General features: G+C 39.2%; 1 protein-coding gene across 4 annotated transcripts in view; it reads left to right on the top strand.

Moving 5' to 3' along the window:
• ZNF652 (zinc finger protein 652) overlaps positions 1-24,116 on the top strand; it is a 69,738-nt gene that overhangs the window by 33,295 nt on the left and 12,327 nt on the right. For 2 of the 4 annotated variants that reach the window (XM_082441756.1, XM_082441758.1), the window contains exons 2-6: positions 3,473-3,569; positions 14,249-15,408; positions 18,023-18,170; positions 18,531-18,646; positions 19,112-19,256. In XM_082441756.1, coding sequence (XP_082297882.1) covers positions 14,506-15,408; positions 18,023-18,170; positions 18,531-18,646; positions 19,112-19,256 — 1,312 coding nt within the window. In that variant the 5' untranslated portion in view covers positions 3,473-3,569; positions 14,249-14,505. Of the gene's footprint in view, positions 1-1,053; positions 1,079-3,472; positions 3,570-14,248; positions 15,409-18,022; positions 18,171-18,530; positions 18,647-19,111; positions 19,257-24,116 lie in introns of those variants that run through there. The other 2 variants (XM_082441757.1, XM_082441759.1) reach the window with 2 other exon arrangements.

Raw genomic sequence — 24,116 nt, forward strand, 5'->3', positions numbered from 1 at the left:
ACTTTGAGATTAGTTGTTATTTGACAAATGTATCACTGACATAGTTTCCTAATGAGAAAAAAATGAGTAGCGTTCGGCAAAAGCAGGAAAGCTTTGACTAAAGTATCAGACCATTGCATTGCATTGCTGTCACAGACCCAAATGTCATCCTGTCCATGCTTCCTAGTGGATCTTTTTTTCTTTTTTTTTTTTTGAAAGAACTTTGCTGATAGGTATTTATCTTTCCCTCCTTGATCCTTTCCATTTCTTGGTGGTTTTAGTTTTGGCCTGATCGTCATAGGTAGTTGTATGCTTTAGAAACCTCTCCATTCAGCAGGACCAGGGTCTGGCAGTACATGGGTGGTTTGAGCTTTGGAAACAGGTCAGGGGCCATGGCTCTGAAGGAGTGGAATAAGCAGAGGTACCAGACTGATACACCTTACCAGGTTGCCTTTTCAACTTGCAAAGACTCGTCCAAAATAGGGTCTTTTTAACATACAAGGAGGATGCATAGGTACATATTTTAATAGAAAAAAAATTAAATTTGTTGAAATTAACTATTAAAACTTCTCAGGGAACAAAATTGTTTTCCTTTTAAAACTAATAAACACTCTTGAAGACTGCATAAACTTATTTTGTAGTCCACTTGGGGAAAAAATGGCATTGAAAAAAAGCACATTCTGAAAGCTGTACTTTACTATCTGTATATATGCTGTCATATTTTCTAACTTCTTTTAAAAAACTGTATTTTCTTCCCAGTAGCTGGTCCAGCTTTTACAGTACTAGGACTGACTGCTTCTCAGATGGTGAACCCCTGACATACACACCACGTTTTCCCCCAAGTTGTGTACACTAACTATAGCAAGACACTAAGGAATGACCCACTTCATTTTGGAATTTATTTTTTGCCACTTCAGACAATTATCTTTAAGAACAGATGAACTTGTGTTGTTTTAATACCATAGAGAGATGAATTTAAGCAGCTTTAAATATCATTGAGGGTTATTTCTTATTTGCCTCTTCTGTCTACCTTCAGGTTCTCAGAGCTCAATATATTCACTTAGAGAGTCTTCTAAAAAACTAAGATGATTTGTAATAAGTAAGTTAGAACTGAGGATACGCATGAAGAGTTGGATAATGGAACATGGAAGGTTCTAATTTCCCTAATGTGGTTTTGGTATTGTAAATGTTACTCTATTGTGCCCTTAGGAGATATTTTAAGTTTTCTGGAAAGAGAATAAAGAAAGATTATCACCCAAAACTCAGACAAGGGAAAAGGTGCCAAAACCAAATGAAGAAAGTAAAATGTGGGCAGAATGCCCATATGTGTCTCAAAGTGAACAATTAGACTGTGTCTTCTGTTGTGACAGTGTGATTTATTGGCGTTTCTATGAGCCTTCCTGATTTTAATAGTGGTGAGATGTCACTTTCAGGTTCATATGGGGGGACTTCCCTGGCGGTCCAGAGTCCAGCTTAAGACTCTGCTCTTCCACTGCATGTTCATATGGTAATCCTATATATGTGTACATCATTTAAAATCATATAAAGCAAAAAAGGGCGGATTTCCAGGTGGTCCAGTGGTTAGGACTCAGCGCTCTCACTGCCGGGGCCCGGGTTCAGTCCCTGGTCGGGGAACTAAGATCCCACAAGCCATGCAGCGTGGTGCCCCCGCCCCCGCAAAAAAAAAAAAAATAGAATAAAGCACTTTAATACTAATTTTTTAAAGAAGGAAAAGTCTTATTTTCTAACTTATTAAGTAGAGAATTCCCATGTGAATTGATCCCTTCGTCTGTCTGATTTTTAAACTTTTCACCTAGCAATTCTGTCTCTGCTGTCTAGCTTAAGACTGAGACCATTGATATATGTAATACATATACATATTCATAAAGAACTGCATTAGCTAGATTATGCTGCAGCAACAAACCACCTCCCAATCTAGGTGGCTTAAACAATGAAGGATTTGTTTCTCACTGCATGGCCATGATAGATCAGCAGGGGAGCTCTGCTCGTGTCACTCAGTGATCCAGGCTGATGGAACAACCACCTTCTTGTACACTATTGGTCACCATGCTAAGAGGGAAGTGAAGTCTGAAGGGTCTCTCACTAGCTCAGAAGTGACTCACATTGCTTATTTCACAACATGATGGCCAGATCTAGTCATGTAGTCCCATGTAACTAGGCAGGGCCAGGAAGCACAACACTGCCTGTGCCAGGGAGACAGCTGAAAATATATGATAAACAGCACTATTCTTTTGGTCACCAGATAGTCGATCTACTCTCTCTCACAGGCAAAATACACTCACTTCCTCCCCAAGTAGGGAACCCCAAGGTCCTATCAAATCATGGCATCAGGCTTGAAGTCCAGGATCTCTGAGTGATGCAAGGATGTGATGACTGGTGGCCTATTCGTGAGGAGATGGTGCACATAGTAGCCTCTACATCAGGCCCAGATGTTGCTCTTTTTGATCCATAGACTTATGAAAGAAGTTCACAAATGATTGGCTGCCCTCACATACAATATACAGTGGCGACCAGCGGCAGGGTGATAAAAATAAACACTCCCATTTGAAAGGGGGAAGAACAGGAGACATATAGCAGTCAGTGGACTGCAGCAAATTCTGCAGTTCCTCTGAGCAGTCATTGAGAGGACCCCTCCAGGGATGGGGAATGTTCTTGAAGAGACCCTGACTTGGCTCCTTAGCTCGCTTGTCTGTTCTTTCTTTGCTCCCCTAGCTCCAGCTTATTGGACCTCCTCCTCCTCCTCCTCCTTTTGTTCCTCTTATGTTCCTTGGCTGTATCCCAAACGGACAATGAGGAATATACCCCTTTAAGGGGATGAACAGCTTTCTTAGTCCACTTCCTGCCATAGATGCTTGGGAACCCAAAGATCATTTTAAGAAGGCTTGAATAGTCATAGGCTCTCAAGCCCAGGCTGGTGGTCGTTTTGGCAGTATAACTCTCAAAAACTTAGTTGGATTTTTACTTATTTGTTTCCAGTCAGCTCCATGTGCCCTAGCCACGTCCACAATTCTTTTCTAACCATACTTCATAGATTTGCTGCATAACTCTGCCTTATTGGTCTCATACTTCTTCCTTGACTTAATTTTGAATACAGGTATTTCTGTCATAATGCCGTATATGCTTTCCTGAATTCTGCAGAATTGCACACTAAAATAAACAGGGCTTATGGGAAAAACAGGATTGGGCAGACCACTCAAAAGCTGCGGAACACTGTAACCAGTGCACTAATAAAAGCAAAATTAATTAAAATAAAAACAGTAGCATATTAAATCTCCAGTGGCATATGCACTCAGCATCAGTCGGTTGGAGCTTTACAGACTAAATCCCCTGGGTGCTTGTTTCCTCCTCTGAGATTTTGGGGTCTTGAAGACATTTACGTATAATAGAGACTAATTTCATTACAGTAAAAATTTGATCTATGGTATGGTGTATGCTTCAGCAATCAAAAACTTTCTTTCTTTTTTAAACACAGGAGGAAAAACATATACCCTCAACTTCATCAGATATAAAGTGGAAAGTGCAGTGGTTCATGAAGCAGCTGAACCAGCCACAACTTGCATTAAAGGAAGGTACAGAAGTGGGATGTTTAGCTTTTTTCTTAGTGTTTTCATATATTGCTAAAGCTTTCTTTTTGATTTGGGAAAGCTTTCTCCTGATCAAACAGGAAAATTTCGTATAAACCAACATGACTTCTGTGTTATATTGACATCATTTCCCTATTTACTAATAGCATGTGAACTAATTTACATCAAAGAAACGTGCTTTGTAGCAAAACAGACTAAGAGACTGCTTTGGTGAGAGAACCTCTCTTTAGTCTCTTTTTAGAAAAGCTATTTTATTCAGCACTACCTTAATCAGTTGGGAGGTTTTATCAGTGGTTGTGAAGGCCAAAACTTTCACTTGATCCTTGCCTCAGGACTGAATTCTGATCAGCATTTGTAGCTCAGAGACCTTCTTAGTTGTGTGTTAGGCACTTGCTTCTTCTAACCCTACAAATCACTGACCTTCTGGACTCCTTTTTTCATGATTGGAAACTGACTGATTCTTTTCTGAATTCATCCTTTTCAAATAATAATGTGTCAAATACAGCCAAGAGTAACCAACACACTCTCTTAATAGTCCATTTTCCCACTAGAGCTATAAGTTTTTATGGCATATTAACTCTCTTCACCACTGTGCAATATGAGCTGCTCTCCTTTTAGCCTCTGATAACTTTTTCCTTGCCTCCTTCTACCCAGCTCCTAAGCCTTCACCATATACTTTAGGTTTTTTGGTGAGGCAGCACCACACTTCTGGATTCCACCTGTATCAGCTAGGAGAGGCCAGGTTATGCTGCAGTAGTAAACAACACAAGATCTCAGTGGCTTTGTAGTGGGAAGCAGCAGCATAGCACAGGGAGATCAGCTCAGTGCTTTTCGACCACCTAGAGGGGTGGGATAGGGAGGGTGGGAGGGAGGCTCAAGAGGGAGGAGATGTGGGGATATATGTATGCATATGGCTGATTCGCTTTGTTGTACAACAGAAACCAACACCTAACACAGCATTGTGAAGCAATTATACTCCAGTAAAGATGTATTTAAAAAAAAAAAAAGAAAAAGCTCTCAGTGGCTTGGAAAACATGCTCTCCTTCAAATTAAATAAAAAACAAAAAATTTTAAAGATCCACAGCATTATGCATATCCTGTGGGTCATTTTGTTACTTAGTGTCCCAGGTTGATAGCAGTCATAGCAGTCATCACCTTAAGGATTGCTGGTCCCTGTCTCAGAGGGAAGAGAGGTCTGGAGGGTCTCATATTGCTCTTCCATGTATCACTTCTACTCAGCTGTACTGGCTGGAAATAGTCACACAGCCCCACCCAACTACAGGGGAGGGGGCAGGGTCAGAAAGTGCAGGTCTGTCATGTGCCCAGAAGGCCGAGGGTCAGGGGTATTTCGGAAGAACAAATTGACCACTACCACAGAGGACATCCTTTCATTTATTTTTCTTTGTCTTCATGATTTTGTTTTATTCCTATCTTTTTCTGGTTAATTGAATTTTACTGTCTCTCCTCCCTTGCTTAATTTGAGGTAATTAATGTGGGTAAATTTATTTACTGGTACTTATAGTAGTTTACATTATTTCCATGGGTCAGAAGTTTGGGCAATACAAAATAAAGCTACTATGATTTTCCTACTTAAAATGCAAGGTACAAAACTGATGCAAAAAGGTATGTGGTTACAGGAATAATTGAGTTTTAATTATTTTGGCATGTCATTTGTCATAGTAGAAATAGACCATGAGCTTTGGAGTCAGGCAGGCCTGGAGTCAAACATTGCTTCTGTCATTTAATAGATAGGTGATCTTAGACAAATAATTTGACCTCTCAGAGGCATAATTTCCTCTTTTATAAATACAAAAAAGTATAAATATATCTATTCAGATGTCAAGTAAAACATGGTGGCATTTATCACCATTTCTTCCTGAAATTCTACTAAAATGAAAGTAAAATAATTTTTTATAATTAATTAATTGATTGATTTGGCCACACTGTGCGGCTTGTGTGATCTTAGTTCCCCAACCAGAGATTGAAGCTAGGCCCTCAGCAGTGAAAGCACAGAGTCCTAACCATCGGACTGCCAAGGAATTCCCTAAATAATTTTTTTAAAAGAATAAATCCATAAGGAGAGAAAATGGAAGAGAGACAATAGCAGAGGAATGATAGAAATCGTTGTGAATTATGTATTATAATCATAATAGTGTAAGCAATAATACTGTAAGCAATAATGTTAAATAATAATTTATTATAATAATTTTATTATTAAAATTATTATTTTAATAATAAGATAATATTATTATTTATTTTAATAATAATAATGTTTATATTTTATTTATATTTTAATATATTTTATATTTTATTATATATTTATATTTTATATATTATATTTTAATATATTTTATTTATATTTATAACATTAATAATAATATTTAATAATATTATTTATTAATAATAATAAAAGCAATAATAGTGTAAGCAATACTGACTTAACAAAAAAGTGATACAACTATATGGGGAGGATAAAGGGAGAGTTGGGAGCAATAAGGTAAGAAAACTATAGTGGGAGACAAGTGGTACTATCTAAAATTGAAAAAATAAAAAAAGTCAAAAAATAATAATAATAATAAAAAAAGTCAAGAAATAGAAATATAATCACAGGGACTTCCATGGTGGTCCAGTGGGTAAGACTCGGCATTTTCACTGCTGAGGGCCCAGGTTCAGTCCCTGGTCAGGGAACTAAGATCCCACGTGCCATGCGGCATGGCCAGAAAAAAAAAGGAAATATAATCAAATTGTTTAGAAATATGAAAGTAAATACAAGGGGAAGGGGATTAGGAACCAAGATGGCGGAGTAGAAGGATGTGCTCTCACTCCCTCTTGCGAGAACACCAGAATCACAACTAGCTGCTGGACAGTCATTGACAGGAAGACACTGGAACTCACCAAAAAAGATACCCCACATCCAAAGACAAAGGAGAAGCCACAATGAGACGGTAGGAGGGGCGCAATCACAGTTAAATCAAATCCCATAACTGCTGGGTGGGTGACTCACAGACTGGAGAACACTTATACCACAGAAGTCCACCCACTGGAGTGAAGGTTCTGAGCCCCACGTCAGAGTTCCCAACCTGGGGGTCCGGCAACGGGAGAAGGAATTCCTAGAGAATCAGACTTTGAAGGCTAGTGGGATTTGATTGCAGGACTTTGACAGGACTGGGGGAAACAGACACTCCACTCTTGGAGGGCACACACAAAATAGTGTGTGCATTGGGACCCAGGGGAAGGAGCAGTGACCCCAGGGGGGACTGAACCAGACCTACCTGCTAGTGTTGGAGGGTCTCCTGCAGAGGCGGGGGGGTGGCTGGGGCTCACCGTGGGGACAAGGACACTGGCAGCAGAAGTTCTGGGAAGTACTCCTTGGCGTGAGCCCTCCCAGAGTCCGCCAGTAGCCCCACCAAAGAGCCCAGGTAGGCTCCAGTGTTGGGTTGCCTCAGGCCAAACAACCAACAGGGAGGGAACCCAGCCCCACCCATCAGCAGTCAAGCGGATTAAAGTTTTACTGAGCTCTGCCCACCAGAGCAACAGTCAGCTCTACCCACCACCAGTCCCTCCCATCAGGACACTTGCACAAGCCTCTTAGATAGCCTCATTCACCAGAGGGCAGACAGCAGAGGCAAGAAGAACTACAATCCTGCAGCCTGTGGAACAAAAACCACATTCACAGAAAGATAGACAAGATGAAAAGGCAAAGGGCTATGTACCAGATGAAGGAACAAGATAAAACCCCAGAAAAAAAACTAAATGAAGTGGAGATAGGCAACCTTCCAGAAAAAGAATTCAGAATAATAGTGAAGATGATCCAGGACCTCGGAAAAAGAATGGAGGCAAAGATCGAGAAGATACAAGAAACGTTTAACAAAGACCTAGAAGAATTAAAGAACAAACAAACAGAGATGAACAATACAATAACTGAAATGAAAAATACGCTAGAAGGAATCAATAACGGAGTAACTGAGGCAGAAGAACGGATAAGTGACCTGGAAGACAGAATGGTGGAATTCACTGCTGCGGAACAGAATAAAGAAAAAAGAATGAAAAGAAATGAAGACAGCCTGAGAGACCTCTGGGACAACATTAAAAGCAACAACATTCGCATTATAGGGGTCCCAGAAGGAGAAGAGAGAGAGAAAGGACCCGAGAAAATATTTGAAGAGATTATAGTCGAAAACTTCCCTAACATGGGAAAGGAAATAGCCACCCAAGTCCAGGAAGCGCAGAGAGTCTCATACAGGATAAACCCTGGGAGAAACACGCAGAGACACATAGTAATCAAAAACTGGCAAAAATTAAGGCAAAGAAAAATTATTGAAAGCAGCAAAGGAAAAACGACAAATAACATACAAGGGAACTCCCATAATGTTAGCAGCTGATTTCTCAGCAGAAACTCTACAAGCCAGAAGGGAGTGGCATGATATACTTAAAGTGATGAAAGGGAAGAACCTACAACCAAGATTACTCTACCTGGCAAGGATCTCATTCAGATTCAATGGAGAAATCAAAAGCTTTACAGACATGCAAAAGCTAAGAGAATTCAGCACCACCAAACCAGCTGTACAACAAATGCTAAGGGAACTTCTCTAAGTGGGAAACACAAGAGAAGAAAAGGACCTACAAAAACAAACGCGAAGCAATTAAGAAAATGGTCATAGGAACATACATATTGATAATTACCTTAAACGTGAATGGATTAAATGCCTCAACCAAAAGACATAGACTGGCTGAATGGATACAAAAACAAGACCCATCTATATGCTGTCTACAGGAGACCCATTTCAGACCTAGGGACACATACAGACTGAAAGTGAGGGGATGAAAAAAGATATTCCATGCCAATGGAAATCAAAGCTGGAGTAGCAATACTCATATCAGATAAAATAGACTTTAAAATAAAGAATGCTACAAGAGACAAGGAAGGACACTACATAATGATCAAGGGATCAATCCAAGAAGAAGATGTAACAATTATATATGCACCCAACATAGGAGCACCTCAATACGTAAGGCAACTGCTAACAGCTATAAAAGAGGAAATCGACAGTAACACAGTAATAGTGGGGGACTTTAACACCTCACTTACACCAATGGACAGATCATCCAAAATGAAAATAAATAAGGAAACAGAAGCTTTAAATGACACAATAGACCAGATAGATTTAATTGATATTTGTAGGACATTCCATCCCAAAACAGCAGATTACACGTTCTTCTCAAGTGCGCACGGAACATTCTCCAGGATAGATCACATCTGGGGTCACAAATCAAGCCACAATAAATTTAAGAAAATTGAAATCATATCAAGCATCTTTTCTGACCACAACGCTATGAGATTAGAAATGAATTACAGGGGGAAAAAAACGTAAAAAACACAAACACATGGAGGCTAAACAATATGTTACTAAATAATCAAGAGATCACTGAAGAAATCAAAGAGGAAATAAGAAAATACCTAGAGACAAATGACAATGAAAACACGACGATCCAAAACCTATGGGATGCAGCAAAAGCAGTTCTAAGAGGGAAGTTTATAGCTATACAAGCCTACCTCAAGAAACAAGAAAAATCTCAAATAAACAATCTAACCTTACACCTAAAGGAACTAGAGAAGGAAGAACAAACAAAACCCAAAGTTAGCAGAAGGAAAGAAATCATAAAGATCAGAGCAGAAATAAATGAAATACAAACAAAGAAAACAATAGCAAAGATCAATAAAACTAAAATCTGGTTCTTTGAGAAGATAAACAAAATTGATAAGCCATTAGCCAGACTCATCAAGAAAAAGAGGGAGAGGACTCAAATCAATAAAATTAGAAATGAAAAAGGAGAAGTTACAACAGACACCACAGAAATACAAAGCATCCTAAGAGACTACTACAAGCAACTCTATGCCAATAAAATGGACAACCTGGAAGAAGTGGACAAATTCTTAGAAAGGTATAACCTTCCAAGACTGAACCAGGAAGAAATAGAAAATATGAACAGACCAATCACAAGTAATGAAATTGAAACTGTGATTAAAAGTCTTCCAACAAACAAAAGTCCAGGACCAGATGGCTTCACAGGTGAATTCTATCAAACATTTAGAGAAGAGCTAACACCCATCCTTCTCAAACTCTTCCAAAAAATTGCAGAGGAAGGAACACTCCCAAACTCATTCTATGAGGCCACCATCACCCTGATACCAAAACCAGACAAAGATACTACAAAAAAAAAAAATTACAGACCAATATCACTGATGAATATAGATGCAGAAATCCTCAACAAAATACTAGCAAACAGAATCCAACAACACGTTAAAAGGATCATACACCATGATCAAGTGGGATTTATCCCAGGGATGCAAGGATTCTTCAATATACGCAAATCAATCTGATAAACCATATTAACAAATTGAAGAATAAAAACCGTATAATCATCTCAATAGATGCAGAAAAAGCTTTTGACAAAATTCAACACCGATTTATGATAAAAACTCTCCAGAAAGTGGGCATAGAGGGAACCTACCTCAACATAATAAAGGCCATATATGACAAACCCACAGCAAGCATCATTCTCAATGGTGAAAAACTGAAAGCATTTCCTCTAAGATCAGGAACAAGACAAGGATGTCCACTCTCACCACTATTATTCAACATAGTTTTGGGGCTTCCCTGGTGGTGCAGTGGTTAAGAGTCCGCCTGCCAATGCAGGGGACACGGGTTCAAGCCCTGGTCCGGGAAGATCCCACATGCTGCGGAGCAGCTAAGCCCGTGCGCCACAACTACTGAGCCTGCACTCTAGAGCCTGCAAGCCACAACTACTGAGCCCACACGCTGCAACTACTGAAGCCCGCGTGCCTCGAGCCCGTGCTCCGAAACAAGAGAAGCCACCTCAATGAGAAGCCCGCGCACCGCCATGAAGAGTAGCCCCCGCTTGCCGCAACTAGAGAAAGCCCGAGCGCAGCAACGAAGACCCAATGTAGCCAAAAATAAATAAATTTTAAAAAAACAAAACAAAACAAAACATAGTTTTGGAAGTCCTAGCCATGACAGTCAGAGAAGAAAAAGAAATAAAAGGAATCCAAATTGGAAAAGAAGAAATAAAACTGTCACTGTTTGCAGATGACATGATACTATACATAGAGAATCCTAAAGATGCCACCAGAAAACTACTAGAGCTAATCAGTGAATTTGGTAAAGTTGCAGGATACAAAATTAATGCACAGAAATCTCTTGCATTCCTATACACTAATGATGAAAAATCTGAAAGAGAAATTAAGGAAACACTCCCATTTACCACTGCAACAAAAAAATAAAATACCTAAGAATAAACCTACCTAGGGAGACAAAAGACCTGTATGCAGAAAACTATAAGACACTGATGAAAGAAATTAAAGATGATACCGGACTTCCCTGGTGGTGCAGTGGTTAAGAACCTGCCTGCCAGTGCAGGGGACACGGGTTCGAGACCTGGTCTGGGAAAATCCCACATGCCGCAGAGCAACTAAGCCCGTGCGCCACAACTACTGAGCCTGCGCTCTAGAGCCCACGAGCCACAACTACTGAGCCCACGTGCCACAATTACTGAACCCGCGTGCCTAGATCCCGTGCTCTGCAACAAGAGAAGCCACCGCAATGAGAAGCTGGTGCACCACAACGAAGAGTAGCCCCCGCTTGCCGCAACTAGAGAAAGCCTGTGCGCAGCAACGAAGACCCAACGCAGCCATTAATAAATAAATAAATTAAAAAAAAATAAAAGATGATACCAACAGGTGGAGAGATATACCATGTTCTTGGATTGGAAGAATCAATATTGTGAAAATGACTATACTACCCAAAGCAATCTGCAGATTCAATGCAATCCCTATCAAATTACCAATGGCAGTTTTTACAGAACTAGAACAAAAAATCTTAAAATTTGTATGGAGACACAAAAGACCCCGAATAGCCAAAGCAGTCTTGAGGGAAAAAGACACAGCTGGAGGAATCAGACTCCCTGACTTCAGACTATACTACAAAACTACAGTAATCAAGACAATATGGTACTGGCACAAAAACAGAAACATAGATCAATGGAACAGGATAGAAAGCCCAGAGATAAACCCATGCACCTATGGTCAACTAATCTATGACAAAGGAGGCAAGGATATACAATGGAGAAAAGACAGTCTCTTCAATAAGTGGTGCTGGGAAAACTGGACAGCTGCATGTAAAAGAATGAAATTAGAACACTCCCTAACACCATCCACAAAAATAAACTCAAAATGGATTAGAGACCTAAATGTAAGACTGGACAGTATAAAACTCTTAGAGGAAAACATAGGAAGAACACTGTTTGACATAAATCACAGCAAGATCTTTTTTGACTCACCTCCTGGAGTAATGGAAATAAAAACAAAAATAAACAAATGAGACCTAATGAAACTTCAAAGCTTTTGCACAGCAAAGGAAACCATAAACAAGACGAAAAGACAACCCTCAGAATGGGAGAAAATGTTTGCAAACGAATCAACGGACAAAGGATTAATCTCCAAAATATATAAACAGCTCATGCAGCTCAATATTAAAAAAAAAACAACCCAATCCAAAAATGGGCAGAAGACCTAAATAGACATTTCTCCAAAGAAGACATACAGATGGCCAAGAAGCACATGAAAAGCTGCTCAACATCACTAATTATTAGAGAAATGCAAATCAAAACTACAGTGAGGTATCACCTCACACCAGTTAGAATGGGCGTCATCAGAAAATCTACAAACAACAAATGCTGGAGAGGGTGTGGAGAAAAGGGAACCCTCTTGCACTGTTGGTGGGAATGTAAATTGATACAGCCACTATGGAGAACAGTATGGAGGTTCCTTAAAGAATTAAAAATAGAATTACCATATGACCCAGCAATCCGACTACTGGGCATATACCCAGAGAAAACCATGATTCAAAAAGACACATGCACCCCAATGTTCATTGCAGCACTATTTACAATAGCCAGGTCATGGAAGCAACCTAAATGCCCATCGACAGACGAATGGATAAAGAAGAGGTGGTACATATATACAGTGGAGTATTACTCAACCATAAAAAGGAACGAAATTAGGTCATTTGTAGAGACGTGGATGGATCTAGAGACTGTCATACAGAGTGAAGTAAGTCAGAAAGAGAAAAACAAATATCGTATATTAATGCATATATGTGGAACCTAGAAAAATGGTACAGATGAACCGGTTTGCAGGGCAGAAATAGAGACACAGATGTAGAGAACAAATGTATGGACACCAAAGGGGGAAAGCGGCGGGGGGGGTGGGGTGATGAATTGGGCGATTGGGATTGACATGTATACACTGATGTGTATAAAATTGATGACTAAGAAGGACCTGCTGTATAAAAAAATAAATAAAATAAAATTCAAGAATTAAAAAAAAAAATTTTAAAAAAAGAAGAAGAAGAATACAATGGGAAGGGGAAGAGGAACAGCTAAAAGCAACACTTTTGTCTCAGGTATGGGACTCAGATGGGATGGAGCAGGCAGAGGATGGCTGCTTTTGTTATAAACCTTGCAGTATATTTGACTTGTAAAACTGTGTATGATTTTTCTGAGTGATTACTTTGATAAAAAATTTAAAATAAGTTTAAAAATCAACCCCAAAGTTTTGTAGTGAATATTAACTAAAAATAATAAATAATGAGCACCTTTACAATTCTGTTCACATAGCAGGTATTCATTAAATACTAGTTTCCTTCCTTTCGTCAATTAGATAGGGTATGTGCTTGCAGTAATATTCATATGACTCAGAGGTTAGGTGGTTGGCTAAGCAGCAATGTGAGGTATGTCACAAAGCAAATTATGTGCCTTTCTCATCTTTTTTTTTTAATGGATGGTTTTATTTTTCTTGGAACCATATCAACCTTATGGTTACTGTTTCTTAGAATTTAGACTTCTGTGCAACTGACACATGAAAAATCACCTGGTTATTGAGTGGATCTAGAGAGCTATGCATAGAACACATTTAAAAATACTTAGCAACTTTGAAATTACTCTAAGAAACCTGAAAACAATAATATCTATACCTAGATTATAAATTATTTAAGGCCAGTGACATTTCTCTCTCTTCTGTAGTTGTCAGTTAGCTGCTTTATTTTCCTGGTCCACAGTACCTAGCCCACTACTCCCTTTGTTCCATGAGCTCTCACTGTGGTGGATGGTGGTGACTGATATTGAAAAGAAAACCAGCCAGCATAAGGTCCTTGCGTGTTTCATGGACAACACATATTGTGTAACTAGACTGTAAACTCCTTGGGGACACAGACCATATATTCTGCCATGTCAGTACATCCAGGATAATGAATGCTATGCAAAAACAGATATTCACTTAGTCATCAAATATACACTGAACACCTACTAAGTGCTGGTAGTCACTGTGCTAAGCTCTAAGAATAGCTCAGTGAACTGGACAGGTAATGACTCCTGCTGTCTTAGAATTTACATTCTAACAGAATGTTTGTTGAATTCATGTAACCCAGTAAAATGATGGCCCACACTGAACCATTTAAACAGGATAAAGAATTGTATATATAAAGAGTTTAATCATTTTAAGATATGTTTGTTGTATGATGTCAGTGCATGCTATAAGAAGGAAATAAGAGATATCTGATCTTTTTTCTCTTTGCTTTTCTTTGCAGATAAGATGCTCCACGTCATTTGCAGCTTTCTTCAAAAGAAAAATCACTAGTGCTCTGCTCTTGCCATAATACCAAACCTTTTGACTTACGCTTTGGTGCTGCAACACTGGAAGAATTGCACACAGGTTCCAGGAATACCTTTTTTTTCATTTGAGTGATTCTTTGTGGATGGAAAAAGATTTGAGTCTTAATAATTACCCTGTTTTAAAGCTATTTCTCTATAGTCTGAACTGCTTAATAAATTAGGCCACTTACCAATGAGCCACACAGTCAGTTCTTGTCAGGAGCTGGTTGAAAACTGTGCTGTGCATGTAACAGGAATGGCACAAGAAGATAGCCGTCGTGGTCAAGTGCCATCTACCTTTTATCATGGTGCCAACCAGGAACTTGACCTGTCCACCAAAGTGTACAAAAGGGAATCAGGAAGTCCTTATTCTGTGTTAGTGGACACCAAGATGAGCAAACCACATCTCCATGAAACAGAAGAGCAGCCATATTTCAGGGAGACAAGAGCAGTGTCTGACGTGCATGCTGTTAAAGAAGACCGGGAGAATTCTGATGACACAGAAGAGGAGGAGGAGGAGGAAGTCTCCTACAAAAGGGAGCAGATCATAGTGGAGGTAAACCTTAATAATCAAACATTAAATGTATCTAAAGGGGAAAAGGGTGTCTCTTCTCAGTCCAAAGAGACTCCTGTTCTTAAGACAAGCAGTGAGGAGGAAGAGGAAGAGAGTGAGGAAGAGGCCACGGATGACAGTAATGACTATGGAGAAAACGAAAGGCAGAAGAAAAAGGAGAAGATAGTGGAGAAAGTCAGCGTTACACAAAGGAGAACGAGGAGAGCTGCCTCTGTTGCCGCAGCTGCCGCCTCCCCTACTCCCAGAGCTACAAGAGGTCGTAGGAAGAGTGTAGAGCCACCTAAGCGTAAGAAGCGGGCCGCAAAGGAGCCCAAAGCGCCAGTCCAGAAAGCTAAGTGTGAAGAGAAAGAGACTCTGACCTGTGAGAAGTGCCCCAGGGTGTTTAATACTCGCTGGTACCTGGAGAAGCACATGAACGTTACTCATAGGCGCATGCAGATTTGTGATAAGTGTGGCAAGAAGTTTGTCCTGGAAAGTGAGCTGTCCCTTCACCAGCAAACAGACTGTGAAAAAAATATTCAGGTAGGTTTCATCACCAAGAGGGCAAACTTTCCAGGATAGAACCTGGCTGTTCACACTCACCTGGTATCTGCCCAAGAGAATAAATACAATAGAGGCTGAAGGGACAGTTTTCACCAATTTATCTTTTCAAAAGCCCCTGCTTTGGTCTTTTCAAAACCAGGCTTAACATTTTCTTTCAAAAGCATTAAATTTAACTGACGCTGGACTAGTGGGAACCCAGGTACATTGGAAGGGGGGATCTGTTACAGGTGATTGGCAAGGAGGTAAAGTCAACACCGACTTTGCACGGAGATTTACTCTTGTAAGACATGTAATATAATTCATTCTGGCATCTTCTCTGTCAAGGTGGGAGATACCAAGTAAAGGTCAGGAGTAGAGAGAGGTCCTTTTCTAAGGTTTGAAAGGGTGCCAGATGCTAGTGCAGCTGATGGGGACAAAAAGCATAATGACTCAGACTGGTGGAAATGGAAGATCTCCAGGAGTGAGTTTACTTTTACCAGTGGAGAGATGACAAGACTAAATTTGTCAAGAGGCTGAGCCCATGGGAATATGCAGACTTTAAACGAGGCTGAGCTGGTTGAAAATGTTGCCCACGTGGCAGTAGGGTTATATAATGCTACGGTGCAGTATTGTTAAGGTAACAAAACATGGTACTCAAACGAGGCTAGTCCTTGAAAGGACTATATTGTGATAGGTTAAGAGGTGTGCTAATTATATCATGTTGAGTGAATTATATTTTGTTGAGCTGTGTTGGTTTGCACATGTGAATGCCTATTAATGAATATTCATAAAAGGTAAGTCTATTGATGTCTCCAAAAGATATGTAAAACAGAAATTTCTTGTACCATATTTAAGCTAAACTTCTTTTAGAAGATGAAATTGTTTTCTTTCAGTGCGTTTCTTGGAATACTCCTGATTTGGAGTGCTCCTTATTTTTCATGTTTCTTTCTTGCTTTTAATCGACAACCAAGATCATTGCTTTACTTTAAAAATATAAATTATATTTTTATAATTTTAAAAAATTATAAAATTTTTTAAAAATATAAATTATATTTGCTAAAAATTCACTGCGTTTTGATTCGTCAGTTGTGACTTGATCTCTGACAAGCTTGGTAAATAAAAGAAGACTGAATCATGGTGCCTACCCTCCAATAACTACTGGTGCCCAGGGCCTGGTTCTGAATTGGTTGCAACAGTTCAGGCCAAAAGGAGTGCAATGCTGTGCTGCACCCTAGGGGTCAAACTTAGTTCTGTAATGATTCATTGCTGAAAAAGGTATATCTTGATCTTGATGTTTATATAGTTGGGTTTTTTTTTACTTAAATTTGCTTCATTAAGTACAGAAAACATTTAATAAATCCTTTTCTTGTGTGACTTTCTTCGCTATTCCTCACCATAATTTCATTTAAACTTGTATTTAGATTTTGTGGATTCTGCTAAAGGAACTCTTTTTGCATATCTAATCCTGATGACCTGGTAACAAGTAAAAATTAAAACTGTGCCCTACAAAATAGCTTATAGGAGTTGTCTGTCCTTTTCTCGAGCGGTATCCCACCAGAGGCTTATCTCTGTGACTCTTCTCAGAGTCCTTGTTTCCTGAAGGGATAATGTGTTCAGAGATCTTTATTTACAGTGAATAACAACTTGCTCCCTTCAGTATCACAGAGTCTGATGGTTACCTAGAACTTCCTAATATTGTTTTTAACCAGAAGTATTTTATTTTGATGCATGTTATGATAGCCTAGACTAGTGATAATCCATAATACAGGGAACTAGGCAGGACCGCCTGTGTCTCCTGCAGGTGCCTGTGTGAGAGATCCGGAGCTGGGCTCCCCGGGAAAAGGGAGGATGAGACCAACAGCTGAGGGGTCATATTAAATTCTGCCAGGGGGAAATGTTTAATAGAGAAAATTAGATTTGGGAAAATATAATAAAATCTCAATAATTTGTGTCAATGAAGGCTCCAAATGCACTCTCTAAGCTACAAAAACATTGTTATACTTCTACAGATACATAACCATTAATGTATGCTTTATCTTGTTTTTATTTATGTTAATTTAAAATTAGTTTGTATTCTCTGGTAAACACGTATTAACTGCATAGTAACCCATGTGTAGGAAACAGCTGCTCTTGGTAATCCATGTACAAAAAAAAAAAAAAACTTGAAGGTTCTTTTCAAAGGTATAATGCTAACTCGATAAAAGCAGTCAGTTCTTTGATATTAGTGGAACTTCCTTTTTGCCTTCCTTTTTGCCATTGTCTTCATACTCCCCAAAGTGTCTCTAAAAAACTTCATCTTGGAAAATAGAACATAAGGATGTTGGTGTTGGAATCTGGACTCCGTGGATTTGTTTAGATTCTGGCCTGTGCCACGAATCTAAAGCACACCCATTTCATGGGACTTCCCTGGTGGTCCAGTGGTTAGGACTCAGCACTTTCACTGCCGTGTCCCAGGTTCAACCAATCCCTGGTCAGGAGAACTAAGATCCTGCAAGCTGTGCAGCTTGGCCAAAAAATAATAATAATAAAGCACACCCATTTCAGCTGCCAGTCAGCAGGCGTGGCTTTCTGGAAGCTCCTATAAATAAAGATTATTTCTATTTATCCTGCTCAGTGTGTTTCCTGTAATAAATCATTCAAGAAACTCTGGTCCCTTCATGAACATATCAAGATCGTCCATGGATATGCAGAAAAGAAATTTTCCTGTGAAATTTGTGAGAAGAAATTCTATACCATGGCTCATGTACGGAAACACATGGTTGGTAAGTTTTTTCTGTTGCTTTTCTCGCACACCTATAATTTTCCCTTGTTCTTTGGTGTGTTTTATGCTTTGGATTGGGCAGGATATGAGGAACTGCCTTATTTGAATCAGTTCTGACTTGCTGAAACTAAATACAACGTGTCTTCAGTAAGCATCACCAAATTGGATGGTAGAGTCTTCCACACGCAGGTTTCTTTTCAACACTGTTATTTTTTTCCTTCGGAACTTTGCTGTTAAAGCCTCACAGATTAGAGAGTAATCAGTTAAGATGGCATGACCACCTTACAGTAGGACATATCTCTTTTCCCGTTTGAGCCTTTTGGTGGACTGTTTTTGAGTATAAGTGCATTCTGTGTTGCAGCACACACGAAAGACATGCCATTTACCTGTGAAACCTGTGGAAAGTCATTCAAACGCAGTATGTCACTCAAGGTGCACTCCTTGCAGCACTCTGGAGAGAAGCCCTTCAGATGCGAGGTAAGGCATGTGCTGCCCACCAGGCCCAGGCATGGGGGCTGGCTTATGTATACGTAGTGAGCAGTGGGAGAGAGGTGTGCCTCGTGCAAGGCACAAGGCTGCGTTTCCACAGAGCCGTCAGACCCGTGCTCTGAGCGTTGTGTTATGTCACTGCTGGGTAGAGAGCGGTCATTTTTAACACAGAGTTAGCTCTCTTAGATTAGGTTAAATTTGGGAATAACACGTGACGAGTCATTTTACTTTTCTCAGTAATTCAGAGAAGTTAGATATACTTCAGTGATAATTATTTGAGAAATTTTCACTTTTATTATAACTCAGCTACAGAAATATAGCAGAGCCAAATAGTTGACACAAGCAGGTTCTATTTTGAGTATGAAAAATATACCTAATCTCAGGCTAGGTAGGGTGGGCGCAGGTAAAGCTGCTATGCTTGGCACTCAAAAATCTCCACTGTGTCCAATGCAGAACTGTGACGAAAGGTTTCAGTACAAGTACCAGCTACGCTCCCACATGAGCATCCACATTGGGCACAAACAGTTCATGTGCCAGTGGTGTGGCAAGGATTTCAACATGAAGCAGTACTTCGACGAACACATGAAAACACACACTGGTAAGAATTTCTTGGGAAAGGTACAGATATGTCTCAAGCACTTGTTAATGATCACCTGTGAGTCTGTTTACTTAAAATTCTAAACCACGCGTCTGCATTCTAAGTGCAAATTCCGCTTTAAATAAACCTGATATATAAAAATACAAATTTATAATACCGAAAAATTAGGTTTTCATAATTTTATTTATTTAAAAAAGAATTATTAGTGCCTTTTAACTGTGGGTTCCTTCAAGATGACGGACTCTTTATTTGGGACACGGGATCTCCTGAAATGGTATGAAACTTGTTTTGCATATGTGTGTATGTTATTTTTCTAAGGAGAGGGTTCTGGGTCTTTAAAAAAATGGAGGACATTGTTTTTTTGGTTTTTTAAATTTATTTATTTATTTATTTATTTTATTTTGGGCTGCATTAGGTCTTCATTGCTGCGTGCGGGCTTTCTCTAGTTGCCGTGAGTGGGGGCTACTCTTTTGCGGTGTGCGGGCTTCTCATTGCAGTGGCTTCTCTTGTTGCGGAGCACGGGCTCTAGGCGCACGGGCTCAGTAGTTGTGGCTTGTGGGCTCTAGAGCGCAGGCTCAGTAGTTGCGGCGCACGGGCTGAGTTGCCCGGTGGCATGTGGGATCTTCCTGGACCAGGGCTCGAACCTGTGTTCCCTGCATTGGCAGATGGATTCTTATCCTCTGCGCCACCAGGGAAGTCCCTGAGGACATTGTTTTTAATAGGATACCCTCTCAATATTCTTAAAGTTTGATTGGATTTTATTTACCAAAATTCACTACTTTTCACGAACACATCCATCAAATGAGTTTAAGTAGTATTTTAACTACATTGTGTTTTCAGAGGTATATGCTTCATAGCATAGATTTGAGTCTTGTAAGCATTGGATCACACAGCCTCCAGGAAGCTGGTTAGAATAATAGCCGCCTGTAAACACTGGGGCATTGTACGTCTGTCTCATCTTGACACTCCGGAATTAGCTGTCTTTGCACAAATTTAACAGTGTGAAACATATTTCAAGTTTCTAAATAAAATCTAATCACAGGATTCTAGGTTCTATTAGTCTACAGAGTAGCAGAGCTAGAAAGAACCACAAGAGATTATCTTGCTTAGCCTGCTTAACTAGTGGTGAGGAAATTCTGCCCATGGCTGGGCCTCTGTAGTTCCCATCTCTATTAAGTCCAAAGAAAAATACCTGCCTGGTGAGCTTCTTTCCCATTCAGAGCAGCACCTCTGATTTCAAGGAATAAGCTAGAGGAAGAGCCTTGAGAGGAGTTTAGTAAATTACATCTCAAAAGGTAGTGATAACTTTGAAGCCTAAGTGGATAGCAGGATATATCAGAGTATTTTAACAAATTCTCCTCTTAAAATCTGGTGGCTCTTGGACAGGCTCTTAGTTCTGAGTCGCTTTTAGGGTGCAGTTTTTTGTTAATTCAGCGGGAAACTATGGAACTAGACAGAAAATAAGTTTTTTTGAAGGCAGAAGCTGTATCACATTCACACACGGTGCTTGGCACATAGTAGATGCCCAGTAAATGTTTGTCGCAAGATTGGAAGGAACCTCCAACCACTTAAGCCTCTGCGCTCACCTCCTCTTTCCTGCCCGTCTTCCTGCGCTTCTTCCTCCCGGGTCCTCCCTCTCTCCTTCTCCTTCTGCGTTTCTTACTCTTTCTTCTTTCCCCTTTGTCCTTTTTCTTTCTTCAGGCCCTTAAATGTCCATAATATGAAAGTGAAGTGTACATTTTGTGATTAATGTATAAGTTGAATAAAACTTTATGTTAAGTATTCTTCTTTGACCAAATAGGCAAGCTGAACATTTCTTCTAAAGGAATACAGCCACCTAAATTCACTTAAGTTTTTATTTTTCTCATTAAAAGTAGTAGTACATACTTATTAAAGTATATTAGAAAATATGAAAATTGAAATGATCTATAATCTTATCAATGAGAGATGACTACTGTTAACATTTTAGCACATATTTTTTTAATTCTATAGTTTCTTAATATACATATAGATACCATGCATAAGTGTTTATACGTTCATGTATATAGTAATAAAACAAAAGTTGGGTCTTTATGCTCTGTTATAACCTGCTTTTTATTTTACTGTATTATGTCATTAACAGTAATATCATTTTAATGGTTGTATAATAGTCCTTCTTATAAATTTGCTGTAATAATAGCCATCATTTATTATGCACATATATGCTGAGTACTATCTTAAATACTTTACATACATCATCTCATTTAATCAGTATAACCTTTACAGTGGTCCTGTTAAGGATGTTATCTCCATTTTATTTAGCCAGTTCCCTATTGGACATTTAGATTATTTCTATTTCCAATTTTTCTACTGTTACAAATAATACTGTGACAAACAACTTTGTGGCTAACACATCCGTGATTATTTACTTAGGATAAATTCTTAGAACTGGGATTATTAGGGCAAAGGGATGTGTATAGTTTTAAGACTTGGTGATATGTATTGCAAAATAGCCATCCACATATACTCTTACCAGCTGTGCATGAAAATACCCATTTTCCCAACCCTATCCAATGCTAAATAAAATCAATGTTGAATTAATAGGTGAAAAATGGTTTCTTACTGTGTTAATTTGCACTTAATTGCTAAATAAGATTGAGCATTTTTTTTCATATGCTTGTTGGGTATCGGTATATTTTCTTTTCTGAATTGCTTGTGCCTTTTCTGTATTCATCTTGCCATTGCAGTGTTTGGCTTTTTCTTATTGTTTATGATAGCTCTTTATATAATAGCTCTTTGTATATATTTATATATATGGGACCTTGTTTAACACCGATATTAAAATTCTTTTCCCTGGTTTGCATCTGCCTCTTAGTATTGTTTGTAATGCTCACACTGGGAAAGCGCTGGATGGTGGAGTTGGACAAACCTGGCTCTGCCACTCACTAGCAGTGTGACCTTAAGTGAACTATGCAACCCCTGTAGGCCTCTGGTTCCTTGGTACTAAATAAGGATGACAGTAGTACCTGAAAGGATCCAAAAAGGGTTAGCTTTTAAAGAAGAAAAGGGATAGATCTTTTAAGGCTGGATGAAACCACATTTAGAGTATGTTTTGGTGGGGGTTAAGGCCATTGCAGGAACTGACATTGATTGGGCTGTTTCTTTGCAGTTAAAGAGAAGTGAGGTAGATCTTATCTAGGGAAGCCGACCAGCCCTCAGGCAGGGTTTCCTGGGATGGTGTGGACATGGCGTGAGTTCAACATAGAATAATTGTTGATTCTCTTTGTACCAGGCACAGTGCTAAGTGCCGAGGGATACAGGATGAATTAAGACCTGTTTTTTGCCCTCAAGGAGCTTATGGTCCAGTGATAGTGATGATGATGATGATGATGATGATGATAATAGCAGCACTAAAATGCACTGAATGTCTACCATGTACCAAATAGTGTTCTAAGCACTTTCCTCGAATTTCTAATGTATCGCAATAACCTATTATTATTATCTTCATTTTTCAGATGAGGCTCAGAGAGTAAAGAACTTGTCCAAGGCAGTCTGACTCCAGAAACACATACTTAGTTATTCTGATGGAAATTTAATGAAGCAAGTAATAAAAGGGCGGGATACACAGGACATCATGAGGGCAAAAAGCACCATCCCAGAGTCTGGTTCTCAGCTTCCAGAATTTGTCAGTGTACCCAAGCAGATGAGGGTCAGAGGGATTGATCTGTGCTAAATAATCTTAATAATATATAAATAAAGTTGCTAATTTACAGTGAAAAGCCTGAGTGACAAGTGGTTCCGAACTCTTATGTTCTTTGGTCTGAATATTCTTTGCCTAAAATAAATTTATATTAGAAGCTAAATTATAATCACAAGATCATCAGGGACAGGAAATTACAGCAAAGGAAGGTAATTGAATGATTTTAATTGTGAGTACCATCCTTCATGGAATCCAAGAAGCCATCAGTTTTAAGACAAACCTCATTTATATATCGCTAAGAAAATGCTGCAAATTAAAGAATGACACATCACCGATTGTTATGGTATATGTCAGTTTCACAGATGTAAATATTTGGGGGGAAATGCATGTCTTAGAATTAACTAATATTTATTTATAAATATTAATTAAGAATCTACTAAACGGGGCTACTGTAGCGAACAAGACTGAAATAGTCCCTAGATTCACAGAGCTTATAGTCACGTTGGGGTGATAGACAGGCAAGGCATAACAGTGGTTTGGTGATGAGAGCGCAGTAAGTACAACTAAATGAGGTTGGTTAGAGTTTGATGGATTCGGGGAGGAGGGGAGGCAGGGAGTGTAATAAGACATGATACTGGAGAGCAGTAAGCAAGTACCACATCACAGAATAAGCCATGTAGAAAAGTTTGAGCTTTATTCTAAGGACAGTGATACGTTCTTCAGTGGTTTTAAGCAGAACGTGACACATCTGAAAGTTCGCTCTGGCTACAGTGTGGAGAGTGGATTGGAGGGTGGGAAGCAAGAATAGAGATGGTGAAACCAGTCAGGTGGATATTGCAGTAATCCAGGTGAACGATTGTAATGTTATGATAGGCCAGATATATAGATACACAGATTTCTGATGCTGCTCAAGGATATTCATAAGCAGATTGGGATGCTTGTGTTCATTGGCCAGATCACTTTTTCCTTTGAAAGTTCAAAAGACAGCTAACTAGCCAAATTCTTGCTCTTTCTATCTTCCCTGCAGATTCTGTCTTCATTTATTATGTGCATTCTTCAGACTCATTACAATACTGTTTCTCATAATTAGGTTAGCTTTATCTGTATGTAACAATCAGGTTACATCATAAGATGTATTGACATATGTGCTTTCTAGTTACCTTGATGGACTTAGCTGTTAG

The sequence above is a fragment of the Balaenoptera physalus genome (genome assembly GCF_965194825.1).
Source record: "Balaenoptera physalus genome assembly, chromosome: 20".
Taxonomy (NCBI): Eukaryota; Metazoa; Chordata; class Mammalia; order Artiodactyla; family Balaenopteridae; genus Balaenoptera; species Balaenoptera physalus.